Source organism: Castor canadensis, chromosome 14 (assembly GCF_047511655.1).
Source record: "Castor canadensis chromosome 14, mCasCan1.hap1v2, whole genome shotgun sequence".
In the NCBI taxonomy this organism is placed as follows: domain Eukaryota; kingdom Metazoa; phylum Chordata; class Mammalia; order Rodentia; family Castoridae; genus Castor; species Castor canadensis.
Window position 1 is genome coordinate 106,568,839 of NC_133399.1, and position 18,269 is coordinate 106,587,107.

General features: G+C 49.2%; 2 protein-coding genes across 2 annotated transcripts in view; both read right to left on the reverse strand.

The window, feature by feature from the left end:
- Positions 1 to 1,038: 1,038 nt before the first annotated feature.
- Positions 1,039 to 15,340, reverse strand: Znf395 (zinc finger protein 395). The gene is made up of 9 exons (XM_020178556.2): positions 15,089 to 15,340; positions 13,499 to 13,731; positions 11,470 to 11,579; positions 7,944 to 8,170; positions 7,444 to 7,544; positions 6,421 to 6,721; positions 5,164 to 5,256; positions 4,307 to 4,410; positions 1,039 to 4,029 (listed from the first exon to the last, which is right to left on the reverse strand). The coding sequence occupies exons 1-9, from the start codon at positions 15,338 to 15,340 to the stop codon at positions 3,918 to 3,920; spliced, it is 1,533 nt and encodes a 510-aa protein (XP_020034145.1). The 3' UTR covers positions 1,039 to 3,917.
- Positions 15,226 to 18,269, reverse strand: part of Fbxo16 (F-box protein 16) — a 103,729-nt gene continuing 100,685 nt past the window's right edge. Inside the window, exon 8 of the mRNA XM_074055237.1 lies at positions 15,226 to 15,353. Within this exon, the coding sequence (XP_073911338.1) occupies positions 15,309 to 15,353 (45 nt within the window). The 3' untranslated portion in view covers positions 15,226 to 15,308. The remainder of the gene's footprint in view (positions 15,354 to 18,269) is intronic.

Sequence of the window (18,269 nt, forward strand, 5' to 3'; positions counted from 1 at the left end):
ATCCCATCAGGTCTCTGACCTACACCCGCCACAGCCGCCTTTCATTCTTACAAGGGTAACAAGCCCCCCTTTCTGGGGCAGCACTGGGGTTTGAACTCAGGGCCTCACACTCATTAGGCGGGCACTCTTACTGTTTTGAACTGCTCTGCCAGCCCTTGTTTTTGCAATGGGTTTTTTAGAGATCAGGTTCATGAACTCTTGCCTGGGAATGGTTTCAAACCATGATCCTCCAGATCTCTGCCTCCCAAGTAGCTAGGCATGAGCCTCCGGCCCCCAGCCGGAGTATATTTTTAAGTATATATTTAGGTATGTATTTAAGTATACTTTGAACATTTTAAACACACTTCTAGCCTAGTTTCAAAGGGTCTTCGCAGAATTGACATATGCTGTGGTGACTAGAGTTGCAGAAACCATTCCAGGATGGGTGTTACTTTCTGCCAAGGCCAGCTTTGCTAGCTTGAAGACCACCACTGCACTTGGAATGGATGCTTTTAGGGGCAGACCATGCTCAGGACCAGACTTTTTGTAAGGCTAGTGCTGTGAAGATGGCAGAGTGTGACCTCCCAAGCTGCATTTATTGGAGGTGTGACCCTCAGTGGGGCAGGGAGGTGGTCCCTAGTGAGAGGTCCTTGGTCATGGTGGTGTACCCTAGGAAGGAACTAAGAGACCCCAGCCTCTTTGGCTTCCTGTTTTCACAATGGGACCTCTCCCCTTGGACAAGTTTCCAATATTGCTACCTGCCATGTGGTGACACAGTCAACAGGGGCCCTTGCAAGAGTCTGAACCATGTTGTTGGACTTTTTTGTTTTTTGGTAATACTGGGGTTCAAAACCAGGGCCTAGTGCATGCCAGGCCCATCTCTAGACCACCTACTATTATTTTTTTTTTGTTCTTGTTTTTTTACTTCACCTATTGTTATTACAGGCAAATGAATTGTACACCTGCCTACAGTGTGATACACTACCATTGTTTAACACCAGGACAATGGGAATCTCATTCTTTATAGAACAGGAAAGAGGGGGACGAGCACACTCAAAGTCAGACAATGTCCCATTTTATTCCTTATAAAATATATTTCATATCATTGCTGTAAAAACATTACATTTCACATTTTTAAAAAAATTTTAACAGTAAAAATAATACTTGGAAGACAGCTGGGGGAAAGGCGCCAATAAGACAAATTCACAGCTGGGATTTAGCTCCCCCTCTTCTTTTTTTCCGCCCCTGGTAGAGTCAGAATGTGGGACCAGAAAGTAACAGGACAGATTTCTTCCAACAAATCAGTGACCACATCCAAATTAATACTGTCCTCTAAGGAGTCAAGCTGTGGACTTACTGTGACCATGGTTCACAACCCTGTGTTAAATTACATAATTGCTTTCAGAGCCAGTTTAAAGGTCCTATCTCATCCGATCCAAGCCACGTCACTCACCTGAGACTTCCGTGACCACAGGCATTATCCCCAGACTTGGTGCTGAAGGAGCTCCGGACAGACTCAGCATCATTGAGGCTCTTCCCAATGTGGCACCGACTCTGAAGTTAATTCCCACAAATATTCTGAATACAGGGACATCACCGGATAAGAGGTTTCCCAGGACACCTGCTTTTGCAAATCTGTCCTGTTAGTTTCCAAAAGACTGACAAAACCTGTGGCACCATCCTCCAGTCAGAGTCCACCCAGGGGGCTGGGAAGCAGGGAGATCCAGACAAGAAGCAGACAGGACAGATCCCTGTTATCAGCCACAAGCCACCCCACCCTCCAAGAAACAATGGAGCAATCCCAAGGACAGGCCATATACATCAAAAATCAACACAACAGCAATGAGACAGAGGAGGCGCAAGTGGACAGAGGGCAGAGAGAGAATGCAGACAGGGAAGGCTACACTGAAACAAAATAAAGGACATTAACAAAGTTGAAGCCACCTCAGGTTTTAAAGTGTCCCATCAATTACTTCTCTACCCTGTCTCAAGTGGAAAAAAATCTTTGTGTCCAGCTCTATCAACATAGTCCACACTGAGAAGAGGATGGAAACAACTCTGTTGAAAAACACGACTCAGCACAAACTAGGATTGAGAAGCAGAGGGAAGAGGTTCCTGGCAGAGACCCCCACATGTCCAGATGCCTCCCTACCTCGACATCCCCAGCAAGACCTGAAGTTGGACAGCATGACACATGAGGAGCAATCGCCCGCCACCAGCTCTTAATTATCCATTAGGACAAAGTGGCAGAAGGGCCAGGGTTTGAGCTTTACCAAGTCAGAATTCCATAAACATTTTTCCCTGTGTTATAAAAATATACCCCCACCAAAGACACTCACACCTCAGTGTCTATCCCTTCCGTCACCAGCCCGGGTCACCACACCCTTCACAACCTCACACCCCTGCTTAGGTTGGAGACACACTTGGTGTGTCTCCAGTTGAAAAGTATGTGTACCCTCCCACGTGTTGCCACCAATGGAGTCCCAGTGCCCAAAAGTTTTTATTGGGTACAAAGAGGATGGTCTCCATGACAACCAAAGGTAGATGCTGTTTTCAGTCCCAGAAAGGATGGCTTGGTGGGACTCCCTAAGCCTCTGACACCTGGGACATTAATCCAGAATGGTTGAGTCCCAGGCGGCCATGTTCAAGCAGGCCCCAAGCATCCATGACACAGTCACATTTAGAAGATGAGCCTCTGAATAAAACAGGCCCTGTCTTCAGAGCTCAGCTCACCCAGGCTGGAATGGCACTAAACTCCCCGAACGAGAACAGCTTTGCAGATGGACCTCAACACAGCCCTGTCTCCCCTGCAGACACTAGAACCACCAATGACCCTAATCTATCCCAGGCCTTCCTCCCCTGATCTCCTCCTCCTGAATCTCACTCCTATGAGGACTCTCCTTGGCCTCTCTCATCCTGCCTTGAGCAAGGAGCAAAAATGGGGCAGTCTCTGGGGAAGTAGGGACACAAAAGGAGCCTGCTGGGATCTCTCAGGGCCACCCAAGGAAAGAGACCTTCAGTTAGCAAAGGCTTTCAACTCACCAGACCAGAGGGCCAAGTGTTCTGGCGTCTCCTCTTCACACTGAGGGAACAGACCTCAGAGGAGGGAGGCAGTTCCCACAGACACTGAAACCCTCTGGCACTCCCTCATGCACATAGAACGTGCAAGGTAAGTGTCAACAGCCACATTTTCAAAAGTAAATTCTCATGAGCCTTTTGGCTCAGCAATTTGGGAGCAGTCTTTAAAAACCTATCAGTCTGAACTTTGAGAAGAAGCCATGTATTTGTTCAGATCTAATCCAGCATCTGAGGGCTTCCCAGATCCAAAAGTTGTCACCATGAGGGTTTTCCCTGCCCAGACAGGGAAGAGGAGCCACATCTTGACGCACACGCACACGCACACGCACACGCACACGCACACGCCTGCTTTTCCCACCCCACCCACAGTCCTGCTCTCTGGGTCACCCACCAGCCAGAAACTTTTTTTTTTTTTTTTTTAAAGAAAAGGAAATTCATCTTGCTCACAGTCTTTTCTGGAAGAGTCAAGAAAGCAAAGGATTAGACTCGGCAGGGAACAGGAAGAGCAGTCCTGTCCCTTCTTTTACGGTGTACAAACTAGTCCCCTAGGAGTTGGGGAGATGGAGGAGGAAGATGAGTGATTCTTTGGTCTCTGGTTCATTGTAGAACACTCTTGGTCAGTTTTGGCTCTCTCCTATTTTAGGGGGAAAAATATTTTTTGTTTCTTTTTTTAAAAAATAGAACATTCCCACAGGGGGAAGAAAGTGTTTTAAGTATTACACCTTAGCCAATAGCGCCCGAGTTGCACACGTCCACTCTGAATCTCTCCAGGTTCTTTTGAGGGCTGGAGGCCCATCTGCCTCTCATCAGTCATGTGGTCAGGCTGCAGTCAGGGCTGGGAGCAGGGCTGGTGGCAAGGTTCAGTCCAGGAAGCGCTGGCAGGCCTTCTTCCACCGGCAGGCCGTGCACCACTGGTCCCGGTGCTCAATGCCGTACACTTTGCGGCACTTCTTGGCCTCCCCACGGGCTTTCCTGACAAAGAAGAAGAATATGGTATCATGCACCCAAGGTTAGACCTGAACAGCAGCCAAGCATTAGGCTGGACTGACAGGAAGAGGCTGGAAGGGGTGACTCCCAACGGAAGCCAAGGGTGCCTGAGCCTCAGGGTACAGAAGACAGCCCTCTGGTGTGTCTGTCCTCCATCCAACTCCCCCTGGGAACGACCCTGGTGTTTACAGTTGAACAGACTCAGGGTCCATACTACCAGTGCAGACAGAAGCTAGAGCTCAGTAAATGGCAGGCATCTCACCTGGCACTGCTCTGGGCCCGGGGTGGAGAGGTGACAATCAGGTGAGATTTCACTGCAGGTGGTGGCTGCTGCGGCTCACTGAAGCTAAGAGACCGGCTCCGGACCTGGGGATGAGGATGGGCCATAAGCACAGGCTGTGAGCATGAGGGCCTCCTCCCAGACAGCTGGCCACACTCCCCAAACCCCTCTGTGCATCACTGGGCCCATGTGGCCGGACCATGGCAGGAGAGCCTGCAGAAGGAGGGCAGGCCTTTAAGCCACACTCCAGGTCAAGCAGGAGTCAGGTGCTGGGAGCCACCCATCAGGCCTCAGGGGAGTTAGATGGCGTGTGGGACACAGAGGGGGCATCACACCTCAAGAGCACCTCCTGGCACCTAGGTTTTGTGATGTGGGGCATCTCCCTGTGGCAGGTATTTGAGACTAGAGCCCGCCATGTGAGGTTCTAGTGATGTCTAATTTACTTTAGTTCAGAGTCAGGGTCAAGCAATCTAAGGCACTAGTCCACAGTGGCCTGAGATTTCTGATGCAAGCCACACAGCCCTCCACTGCGAGCACCCAGAGACACCCATTGCTAAACAGAAACTGCCCCAGCCTTGCCTGGCAATTTTCTGGGCAAGAAACCTATTGGATCCCGGCACTCCTCTGTGAGTGCCTTTGCTGGCTTCTGAGAGGTGCTCTGACCGACTACAGAGTATGAGGGTGGGGGGAGTGCACATGGAGATCTTCATGAAGTTTGGGGCCAGAGGCCAGTCAACACCACCAACCACGTGCCATGTACCAAAGAGAAGTGAGCCCTGGGGCATGTGCAAGAGCCCTGGGCTTGTACCAAGGCCCCGCGTGCCAAGGGGCACACTCACCGGAGACATGGGGGAGGCAGTGGCAGGGGCAGCTGCCCAGCTGATGCTGGTGTAGATGTGGGGGGAGACAGGGATCTGGAAGGACGGCAGAGCCTGCAGAGACAAGAGTACATGAGCCAGGGCTCAGGCTCAGGAGGCAGCCGAAGGCACATCTCTGCCTTCAGTGAGATGACAAGAAAATACTGGGGCACACCAGATCCGTCTTCCTGCGAGCAACCTCAGAATATGCAGCTCTCCAAAGGAGTCTCCTTCGTGTGAGGCTTCAACCTCATTTTGGAACCCCCTGGTTCTGTGCCAGCCTCATGACTTAATCCTCACGGGCTGGTTCATCTACCAAGAACATGCCTGGGGCAGTTGCCAAAAAAAGTTCAAAGCTATCTGAGGCTGGGTACATTGCTGGAATACAGTGTGGTGTCACTAGGCAATTACTTGGGAATAGCGACTGGTTCATAGATCCCTGGTTTAGATCTATTTGTAAAAATACCAGCCCCACAGGGCCAGTCAGCTAAGGCTAGACATTGGCCAGACTAAGTGGCCACACATTCTCCTGCAGAGAGCTGGCTCATGTTGTGAAGCTTTTCTGATTAAAACACTACTTTTTAGTTAGTAACTTGCCAATTTGGCCCCAAGTCTAATAAAACCAAGCTGGAGGTACAAAAAGATTTTTAAACAATCACACAGAAGCTACACATGCACCTATTAAGTGTAGAAGACTATGCTAAATGTCACCCCCAGACAACTTTCCCAGCCACACGAGCGTAATGGTGTGGTGCCTCCTGTGCCCAAAGTGACTCTAGGAAGTAGAGTCACTTATTATCATTAATCTTAGCTGCAGAGTTGTTTCTCTCTCCAGCCACATATGTGCCCTGCAGGGACAGGGACTACTTTTACTCTTATCAGCAAAGCTTACTGGCCCAAGGTTTGCCACGCTGTAGGCAACACAACTGTGAGACCTAAATCTGCCCTAGGAAGCCCAACTACACACCTCCAACAAATTTAACCGTGATATGACAACTCCCCAGCCCAAAGCCACGTACTTGGTTGTTGAGGAATAACTAGATTTCTCGTAACTACTCACAAAGCTACAGAGAGAACTTCTACATCTACTGAGAGTGCCATCAATTTCCTTCTTTGTAGAACTAAGATCAGCAATTTGGCCCAAAGGGCTTGGTCTTCAATCAGACTGATCAGGGGCCTGTGATGCAGCTGGACACTTAGATCCCAGGCTGAGTCTCCAGTGTCCCCCTTGCCCCATACCTGGTATGCATGGTCAGCCTGAATATGCCAGAAGGAGCCAGGAGCTGACTTGCTGAGTGCCCCCGAGGGCAGGGAGGACTCCAGGCCAGGATGTTCTGGACCGGAGTACTGGGCTTTGGGCGGAGGCAGTGGAAGAGCAGCAAGGGATGGGCTGGTCACGCAGGGGGTGGGTGCTGGATCGGCAGCGGGAGTCCCAGGGGCAGAGGGGCCAGCTACAGCCACTGCCAATTCTTCCTTCATCTGCACCTCTGTGTAGTAGAAATCCTCCTCCCGCTTGAACTGGTCAGAGTCCACAGTGTCCCTGTGTGGAAAGCAGATGGGGTCATCGTTAGGGACATATTGCCTTAGTTCAAAGTCAGGGAGAACTGAGGTACAAGAGGGAAGCAACTGTTTCAGATCACCCAGCAAGTCAGGGAAGTTGCCCAAGAGAATGCCAGGAGCCCTGCTCCCAACAGGTGTCGTGAGGGATCTCACCCTTGCCCATGAGCAGGAATTGTTTTTCCTGGCACAAAGACTGGTGCTGTCATAGAACGTGTGCAGACACCGACTCAGCCCTGCCACAGGCCCTCTCAGGGCCCCACCTACCCACAGCACGTTCTCCTCGAAGGCTATGAGTCAGGCTCTGAGTTCCTGCCATAGCAGCCTCTGCAGACAAGACCGTGGCACCAGCCTTGGCACTAATGGAGTCCCAACCCAAGCTCCCAAGCAGAAAAGCAGGTGCAGAACCTGGCCACACACATCTTGGCCACAGGCTCTCACCAGTGACTGAATCAAAGTACCCCATTTCTGCCCAGAACTAAGCATCTTGCTTTCTACATGAGGCAAGAAGACTCACCCACCGGACAGACAGAGCTCCCGCCCCACGGACAGCCTCGACATTCACCATGATGCAAAGGTCCTCCAGACCCAACAAAGGCATCTTCCCAAGAGCAGCAGGGATGGATGTGGGGAGATGGTCTCCACAAGCCATTCATTGGAGGGGAACTGGCACCCTGGGCAAGAGGCCCTGAGCTCCGTACCTACCCCAGGTGGAGGGCTTTCACGTGGCGTTTGATGCCCACGATGGAGCGTAGAACTTTGCCACAGTTGGGCCACAGGCACTTGTACATCACCTTCATGGAGTTCTAGGAGACAAGGAAGTTTAGTGAATGATGTGCACTTTTCTCCCCCACTCCTCCCTCATTCTCACCCAGCGGGGACTTCAGCTGGCTACTATCTTCTGCAAAGGCCTCAGAGAAGGGGCTCTCAGACAGCAGAGAAATGGGCAGCAGAGGATCCAAGTTGGCACAGATGGCCGTAGCACTGCTGGGTGCTAAGATTACAGCCACTCTTGCACAGGCCTCTGCCGGGAGTGCAGGGAAGAAGGCAGGTACCAGGGAGGAGGTTTTTAGGGCCTGGCATCGAAGTCTGGGAATATCATGAGGTAACAGATAAGGTGGGAGGGAGCTCGCCACCATCTGGGGCCTGTGGGGTCCCCCTCCTCCAGGGGTGGCCATCTCTGCACACCCATCACAGTCACATACCTTCCTTTTGCGTGGGGCTGGTTCATCCAACAGGAAAGGGTCAGGATCAGTCTCAAAGCCATGATCAGTCTGCGGTGAACCAAAGGCATCCCCCAAGTACTTGGGGCTGGCCTGGGGGTGGGGGGGCGAGGGGGTGGAGACGCCACTGCTCCCGCTCCAGTGCCCACTGGTGGTGCTGCTACCACTATCTGACACATCGCCACTCTCCTTCCACGGGTCGCGAGAAGCTGACCAAAGGAAGAAAAAAATGAAAGGACTCTCAGGGAATTGTCCCCAGGCAAAACAAAAACAAAAAAACAAAAAACCACCATTCTGAGCTGTAGTAAAGATGGGCACAGATCCATTCATTGCAGCAATTTCTAGTGGTAGAACGGCTCTGCCTGCTGGATATTTGCCACAGCCATGCTGGTCATCACTGACTACCAGATGCACCCTGCAACTGCATTTTGTATGGGAATAACAGAAAGAACCCAATGAAAATTTATTTCTTCTGCCAGGTGCAGTGACTCATGCCTATAATCCCAGCAACTTGGGAGGCAGAGATTAGGAGGATCATGGTTAGAGGTCAGCCCTGGCAAAAAAAGTTAGCAAGATCTCAACCAACAAGCAGGGCATGGAGGTACATGCCTGTAATCCCAGCTACATGGGAGGCACAGGTAGCAGGATCATGGTCTGAGGCCAGCCCCAGGCAAAAATGTGAGACCCTATCTAAAAAATAACTTTAAAAAGGCTGGGGAGCTACCTAGCAAGAGCAAAGCCCTGAGTTCAAACCCCATAGCACCTAAAACTTTTTTTAAATTTCTCACTGTATATGCTAAAAAGTGGGGGAAGCCACTCATGCCTCCCTCCAGCCTGGCTGAGAACGTGTTGGTGGCACAGGGAGCGCCTGGAACACAAAGGCTCCGGAAGGAGGGGACCACTTTTTATCATTCAGGGAACACCTGAATGGAAAGAAACCTCTCAGAACTCCTGGAGGATGCAGTACCTCCCAGATTAGGGGCAGCCCTGTAACCACAGGTGAGCAGAGGCTCTGGTGCCCAGCCCACACTGTGGTGACCACCTGCCCCCGAGACCAGCTGTCCAAGCAGAAAGACCACACACAATGCATGAGATTTTCAGGCTTGGTGGTTTTGGTTTTTACCGTTCCAGGGATCAAACCAGGGCTTCATGAATGCCAGGCAAGTGCTCTACCATGGATCTACATCCCCAGCCCGGATTTTCAAGGTTTTCGATATTTAATTATGTTTTGTTTTGCTTGAGGCAGGGTCTGGCTGCATAGTCCAGCTCAGAATGGTCCTACTCTGCCTCCCTAGTGCTGGGATTACAGGTATGCACAACCATGACTGGCTCCAACTTTCAGTCTACAGGCTGCTTCAGGCCCAGCTCAAATTTTGTCATGCCTAGGGTCATAAACCCAAACAAACTGATAAAATAGGAGAATCTGAAATTCTGATACATGGAATTAGCAAGAAAGCAAGGAAAAAAACATATTCCCCAGCACTCTAGATAGGTATTCTACAGAACCTCCTAACTCTGATTCTAAGGCACCCCCAGCGACTAGGATAAAATCCACCTGCCGGTCTCCCATCTAATTAACACTCCAGGCAGCTTCTCCACCAAGCTAGACTCCTGGAGCTGACTCCCAGGACCCCATGCTTCCACAATCCAGGTTCTCCCTAACCTCACATCCTAAGAGAAGCCTACCCACACAGGATGGGATGGATGAAGAACTCCTCCCTTCCCAAACTTCACTGTCCAGTCTCAAAATTCATCACTTGCCCTTCCTTGAATCCTAGAAGTCACTACATGTACATATGGGGCTTAAAACAGGGTACACATTCAGAGCAGAACTCCAGGACCACCCAACAGACCGACAGGTCACAGGCCCACGAACATCCACTCAAGAAACCTATCAGGGAGAGGAGGGCAGGGGGTAGAACAGTACAGCTAGGATGACAAGACTCAGGAGGAAGGGCAGGTCAACTGGCAGACATGTTCACAAAGACAGCAACCCTCACTTAGGGGAACCACAGTCTATCACTCGAACACTGAACCTGGCAGGCTGGTGTACAAAAAAGGCAAATGTAAGACAAAGCAGGACTTAATGTCATACTTGATCTGTAAACTACAGGTGAACACACAAGACTTCATCTTTGATTGGACGTTTTTCTAGGACAGAGACAACAGATATTCTATACCATGGGAACAAACATGTTAATGGTGGAGAATTTGCAAGTGAACTTTTAAGAAATATTCATAATCTCCTGTGTACACACACACGTACACCGAGTACTATCCTAACAATCCACAGACCAAGGGAAGTGGGTGGTTTTTGTGCAAACGGTCTTCAAGATGAGACAAAGGCTTGAGGTTGATGTGTATAGCTCGTTTTGCAGAAAACTTCAAATAATTAGCTGGCAGGGAAGCCTTATTTTCCCCCAACTTCAACCATAAAGTCAGTAACATATTGTTATGGAAAAAAAAATTCTGTAACAATGAATTCCTCTTCATCAAAAAAAGAAACAAAAGATATCAGGACTGTGGCATATTATCAGTGAGATGCACACAGGCTGGTTTGTGCACATTTGCATGTGCACACTCCTATTGGGAACTGGAGTCAGTCATCTTCTTTTCCTTCAAGATGTTTTCCTGAATCTGTTGGCCCCAACTTCTCAGATCTCCTAAACTTGTAGAACTTCCTGAGAATTAAAATTGATTTACCTTCCCTGGATCTTGCTTGTGTTAATAGAGCGGGCGTGCACTACTAGGCCACACCACTAGGTGTCCTCGGAGTGCAGAGACAACCTCTAGCAGGCTTTGGGTGACATAATTTGCTTTCTCTCTCTTTTGTATTTACGTGCTATCTAGAGAGATTACTTATAAGGGACACATGTAAAGGCCACTTTCCTCCTGGCATGTAATTCCACATTTTCCTACAAGCTTTTAAGTAGCATGCAATTCAATTAGGCCTCATGGATTAAGAAAAAGTTCTTCCTTGGGAGTAAGGCATTTAAAAAAAACCTTCAGGTTCACCACCTAGCTCGTCAACAGACTGATACCCAGCAATCCTTTCCCCATGCTACTGATAAAGAAGAATTTTAGTTTGTAAATTTGAAGGCATACTATTGGTTTCTATTAAGCAGTTAGATTTGAGATGTCAGCTCCATGCTCTCATGTCCTTAGTCTGTAAGCCCACACTAATTTACAAGGCACCTGGAGCAGAGGCATGACTTTTCTGAGGCCTCTTGGCATAGTTCTACCTTTGTGAACTACGTATTCCTTCAGGCCTTGCTCAGGCCCCGAAGTGCCACACTCACTCCCCTAGAAAAACCTGCTGAGTGGCCAGCTGGCTCTGTGCGGAACACAACCATCATCTGAGGGCACCAGGAAGCTCTGGCTCAACAGTGCTCAGGCAGCCTCCAGAAATCCTGTTGCCGAACCGACTTCGGTGATTAGCTGCTCAGAGCAGAGATGTCCCTCACAGGCCTCTGTCGCGCCTGGAACCCGTTCAGTAACCCCTGCTCACCAGAGAAACTGGCCTCGACCCTGGGAGGACTTTGCACAACTGGGCTGCAGGATAGAGACGTCAGCACCATCGCCGCCATCATCTCGTCCATTTCCACAGCATCTGACTTCCTGGATTCAAAGAAGTGGGTGGAAAGGTTACTTCTTATGCCCAGCCAGTCCACAGCGCCCACAGGATGAGATACCACTTTCAGGTATTTTCATGGGGTCATCTTACACTACTATGCTGTCCCCTCAGAGCCCCCATTCAGTCAGCCAGTGTGTGTTCAAGTGATAGGAGGAAGTAAAATATGAGGAGTTCCTCACTCTCCTCAAAAAGTGCTCGCTCTCAATGGTATTTCTAACACCAGGCAGCCCCACTATGAGCAGGTGAGTCCCCAGCTGTGCTAGGCTGACACCTGAGGCAGCTCCACTCTCCCCAACTCCCTTCTAACTCTGCAGCTTAAAATGGAGTATTTTAAGGCTGCAGCATGGCTCAAACTGGTAGAGTGCCTGCCTAGCATGCACCAGACCCTAAATTCAAACCCCAATACTGCCCTCCCCACACACACGAAAAAGCAGAACATTCTATTTACGGAAGAAAAGGAGAGTCAAAACTCTAAATCATGTGAATAAAAGATGCCCAGAGATCTAGCAGGCACTAAAATTACCTCCTTTCCTTGTCTTATATTTGAATTTAACAGGGAACAATTACACTAATAAATTTCTCGCTCCTCTCTGCCAAAATAAGGCATTTTGTTGACAAACAGCAAATAAGCCAGTATAAAATAAATAGCCAGATAAATAATAAATTTCCTACTGCAAATCAATGCTTTATGCAGCAGGGATCTATAAACTTTTATGTGAGGCTTTTTTTAAACAGTTATATACAGTTATATTAACTGGAAGTAAAATTACAGATGTCAGTAAGTTAATGGTAAAGCACTAGGAAAGTTGGACTGAAATAGACTTCTGGGTGGTTTGTCCAGTTCAAAGGACTGCACAAATTCATTCTTTATAACTCAAGTCTACTAAACCACACAGCTGGGCTGAAGCAGACGACCAAGACCATCAGTGCGCTGAACACTTCTTTACGTGATCTTTGATTTTGCACTTCCGTCAACTAGAAAAGCAAACTCTTTGCTGGCATCCCACTGAGTACACAACCACAAACGCTGCTGCTCTGATCTCAAAACACAAGCCTACTGTCACCAGCACGCGCGGAGCAGAGACAGCGTGAGTAGGACAGGGCGTAACTGCTTTCACATCTGTGTAAAACAATCTCAGCGGGCAAATTTCCTTATTAAATCATAAAAGATCGCTACACATAAACCCTGTAACAGAAATTAGGATCTATATTCCCAGGGGAAAGTCCTACCATAAAATTCTAAAACAAAAGATCCACTTTTTGTTCAAACCAATCGTTCTGAATATCTAAGCCAAGGGTCGGCCCTTCACGGGCTTTGGGCCAGATACCACCCTCTGCCTGTTTCTGTATGGTTTTTGAGCTAAAGGATGGTTTTACACTTTTAAATGGTCTTTAAGAGTGAAAAACAGAATTATTACTTCTTGAACTGTGACACACAGAAGTTACACTGAATTACACTGATGTTTGAGGATGCATAAATGAAGTTTGACTAGAGCAGAGCCAGACCCGTGGGCTACCATATTGTCTATAGCCGCTACAGCACGACCACAGAAGAGGTAAGCAGTCAAGATACAGTCTGTTGGGTGACAAGGCCTAAGTCATTTGCTCTGTGGCCCATATAGAGGGAGAGGGCTGACTCCCGATCGAGCAATTTCACTATCTCATCTCAAGAAAGTCTATGAGCTGAGTTTTGTTTAGGCCAAAGGGGGGTGAGGCCCTTCACCAAATCAAAGATCTGTCACCCCTAAGAGAATGACAGGGAGGAAAAAATGTCACTCTGGTTCCCTTAAAAGGATGCATCTTCTCTTCTTTATTCTACATATCGACTATCTAGATACCTAGGACCCCACATTCCTCTCATCACAAGGAAGCCCACACTTGCACCCTCACCATCCCCACAAACCTCTTTGGGACATCGATGTTTCTGGAGACAGGTCTGTAGGCCGGCACCTGAGCTCCATGCTCCACGGGTGGTGCTGGGGACATGGCGCCCTGAAGCTCTGCCAGCCACACCTCCTCCACTTTGCAGCAGATCTGTAACTTCTGGTCCAACAGCCAGACCGTCACCTTGTCCTCTGCTAAGCTGTGCTTCTCCACCAGGCCTAGGCTTTCCTGACCTCCATACCACACATAAACCTGCAGGGGAACAACAGCCAGTAGTCAGCACTCAGTAGTTCCCACCTCAGAGCCCTTGTAGGCCCAAGTTTGGGGAGTCAGAGCTGCCTGCCAGACTGCATCTTTAATCACTTGTGCTACAATCTGTCCCCAAAGTTCATGTGTTCCAAACCTAATTCCCAATGCAATAGCGTTGAGATGTAAGAGCTAAGAAGAGGTGATTGGATCATGAACGCTCTGACCTCGTAAATGGATTAATGTCACCATCATAGGACTAGGTTAGTTATCCTAAGAAGGGGTTAGGTACAGAGTATGGGTTTTATAAAAGTAAAGTGAGTTTGGTCACTCTTGTTCTCTTGTTCTTACTTCTCTCTTGGACATCCTAGCCTCTAAAACCATGAGCCAAATAAGCTATTGTTTATAAATTACCCAGTCTGAGGTGTTCTGTTACAGCAGCTGAAAATAGAGCACGACAGAACAGATGTTCCCAGGTACCTGCTGCCCACCTGAGCATCCAGACTAAGCACACTGGATTAATACTTTCCCCAAAGGGTCCCTATAAACTCTAGCCTGAGAGACGGAGCGTGTCAGCAGCTGGGGTCTTCACTGAATCTGGAATCTGTCCCCAGCCTCCTGACTGCTTGCCCTCCCCATCTCGCCTCTGAAGTCCTGCACACGTGCTGGGGCCCTCCTCCTGCTGAGAACTACTCATGCCCTGCACTTTTCCTTCAGAGCACCTGAGGAGGAGTTGGGCAGCATGGGGGGCAGGCTGCCCTCTCTCAAGGGTACCTGGAAGTTGGCAGGTCACTTTATCTGATGGAAAGAGAGGCCTGGGGACACAAGACTAGTGGGGAGACAAAAGGCAGAGTCTTTATTTGGAAGCCCTTGAGATGGCAATGACAGAGAATCCGGGCATCTAGATCTAGTGATAACATCAGACCCAGGTGACAATGGGCCCTATCACAAGGGAGAGAGAGACACTGGGAAGGAAATCCAAATTAAATTTGAACTACACAATAGCTTGATCTGCAAACATCTGAGGCTGATTCAAAGGCTCAATCTTCTCTGACTCTGACAGTCTGGTTTTGTAAAGCTGCAAACTGAGGCAGATTAAGGGCTGCTGAGCTAAGGCCACACTTGGGGCTAAGGTTCTGAGCATCCCATAATGTCTGACAACCTTCTCCCACAGATGACACTGTAGTTGATGAGCCCTCAGTCTAAAATGACAGCACATTTGCAGTCTTTAGAGCCCCAGAGCTGGAGGAAAAGGTCTGAGCTCAACTTGGTGCACAGAGAGTTTCCACCCTGTCACTAAGGGTACCCCTGGCCTGCCACCCCTCAGGAGACAAGAGACCTGTTCATGTTGGGGTCAACCTACCTTCTGTCCAGGCTGAAAGGCCACCTGTGGGAAGCCCAGAGTGCCCAGAGTCTTGAGGACCTCCTTGGGTGGTTCCTGACACGCAGGGTCCTTAGAGGTGAGGAAGGGCTGGAGAGCAGTCCCCTCTGGCAGCTCTACCTGCAGCTCCAAGGGTGGGCCAGCCCCGGAGGGTCCATCTGAAGCACTGGGTCCCAGCACCCGGGCTCCCAGGAGGGACCGCTTACCAAGGCGCCGGGACAGCACGCTGGCCATGCTGCCGTGTCCCCTGGGGAGGCAAAGGTAACAGTGAGTCCCTCAGCCACAACCTGCAGGCTTCAGACCAGCCCACACGGGAGCCCATGGGTGCTCAAGACAAAAAATACCCTTATCACCTTTCATTTTCTTTTTACAAAAGTAATACTGGATCCTGACAGGACATTCAGAAAATATTAACAAGCACAAAGACAACCACATCAGTCAACAGTCTGCCTCCCAATGATGCCCACTTTTTCTAAAGAGCATTTTACACACGTATCGACATACTCTTCTTTCTGCAAAAAGTGGACCATTGTTTTGTAAGCTGAATCCTCACTGGGTAAGGGCCTTCTATACCATCACACGTTAGTCTATAAAAACACAGTCACATGGTATTTTCTTAGGCACAGACATCGCTGCCAGTGAGAGTAACAAATGCCTTCTCATAGTCCCTGAGGTTGGATCCAATGTTTTGCTGTCTGACTGCCCTGAGCATCCTCTGGCCACACCCACATTTGCTTCCTCAGGTGAAGATGAACTACCTAGACACGTGCTGCCAGTCAAAGACATTTGTCAGAAACAGGGATTCCCAAGCTGAGCTGAATCAAAGCCTTGAGAGCCTTGGAGATGAACCATGCTGCTCACTCACCTTACAACTGAGAAAAGTAACACTGAGCTTAAGTGGCCAGCTCATGGTGCCAAAGGGAGCCAAGGCCAGACCATCCACAGGGCTCACAGAGTCAACTGTCCCTGCCCCTGCTCACGGTCTGCGTCTGAGGGTGCAAGAGGAAGGAGGACTATTGCTGCTCGGCCAACTCACACTGCCTCTCCTCCCAGCTCTTCATCCCCTCTGGGTCCCCATGCATACTCCCAGTCTCTGCTGTTCAGGTCCTTTTTGTGCATTCAGTTAAAGGATGGATGTGTTCAAAGCACATCCCAGGGACTGTGGCAGGTATAAAAACCTAAGATTGCCAGGTATGGTGGCACACAACTGCAATACCAGTTACTTGGGAGGCACAGATTGGAGGATTGCAGTTCAAGGCCAGCCTGGGCAAAAAAAAAAAAAAAATGGTGGACGTGGAGGCACACATCACAGCTACTCCGGAAGCATAGGTAGAACTGTGGTCTAAACTAGCCCAGACAAAAAGTTCAAGACCCCATCTAAAATTAACCAAAGCAAAAAAGGCTGTAGCTCAAGTGGTAGCGTGCCTGCCTAGCAAGCTCGAGGCCCTAAGTTCAAACCCCAGTACCTCAAAAAAAAAAAAGTGTTCGGGGCCCCAGCTGGGCTTGACATCTCATAAGGCTGTTTTGTCCTTCCACATTCCTCTCCCTGCCCACTCACAACCAGAAGTGGCCCTGTCAGTGCTAACCATGTCAGTGGTCTACAGACCTTCTTCACGTTCACCCAGGGTGTGTCTGGGCCCCACACCGCCTCCATGTCTCCCCAACACTGGCCTCTTTCCCAGCTAGTCCGGCAAGTTCTGCTAGCAAGCCTTTCTACAATAACAAACCACAGTGGCAAAAATAACTCGAAAGGATAATAAGAGACTTGCAAACATTGAGCAAAAGAGTCTGGTTGGTTGTCCCCAACATTTGACTCAGGGCCTCAAGGGCTGGAATGTGACAGCAGGGTGATCTCCACTGTGAATGGCCAAGAAAGCAAAGAAAAGATAGGGAAAAGGTGGGAGTCGCAGCAGGCAGGTGAGGTGGCTGGTGACATCACAGGCAAATGCTCTGGGTACGCTTTACTACTTACTACAATAGAGGAAGAAAATGTGAGAGGCAAATTCCTTACCACTACAGAATTTGCTTGTCCTTATCCCTAACAATACCCAAGCTAAAGGGTTTTAAAACGAGGCCAAACCCTGGGCCCTGGTGGCTCACGCATTACTCCTAGCTACTTGGGAGGCTGCGATCAGAAGAATCACAGTTTGAGGCCAGCCCAGGCAAAAAGTTTGTGAGATGCCATTTCAACCAACAGCTGGGCACAGTGGTACATACCTGTCGTCCCAGCTACAGAGGAAAGCATAAAATAGCACTGTGGTTCAGGCTGGCCTGGGCAAAGAGCGAGCCCCTATCTCCAAAACACAGACCAAGAAGGTTGGCCTAAGCAGTAGGGTGTCTGCCTAGAAAGCACAAAACCATTAGCTTAACACCCAGTACCGCCACCAAAAAAAAAACCCTGAGTCACCAGAGGTCAGAATGTGGCTCAGGGATAGGGTGCGTACCCAACATTTCCAAGGCCCTGGGTTCAATCCCCAGGCCCAGAAAGAATCCAGAGCCTCTAACTGCTTCGTTTCTGCAGGGAAGCTAGAGGACACCAGGTGGCGGCATCATCCCAGATAAAAAAGCAAACCCTCTTTTGGCAAAATTCCCCACACTTTCCACAGCAGGAAGTTTGGGGTTTCTACCACTGAAAATGAAGACAGGATAGCGTTTCCAAAATTCCTGGGTTTCTAGTCTTCAGACACAGCCTGGGATGGTTGGCCACCAAGCCCCGACGTTTTTCTTCTCTTTTTAAAGAACACTTTGTTGGTAAGCCTGCACCTTCCAAAGCCCTGGCTCTGCCTGCTCAGAGTGGGCGAGCTGCCCACTTCCTGTTAGCTCCCACACGGCTTTGCCTTCCTTGTCTACCCTTCTCATAAATTCCACTTGAAAATGCATTCTATTGTTAATTTTATTTATAGTACTCCTACATCTTAATTTTTAAAAGCAGAAGAGAAAGAAGGAAGGGAAACTGTCTTTATTAAGTGCCTCCTGGGCACTAAGGTTTCTTCAATTGTATCTAATTTAATCCTCAGAACCTGAAATGAACACATGGTCTTTGATATGAGACAACCCAGCTGCAGAGCGGTCAGGCTGCCAAGGTATGAGACCAGGAACAAGCAGCCTTGGGCTTAAACTCACTTCTAGCTGGTGGCCAAGGTCACAACCCTGCTGCCACTAA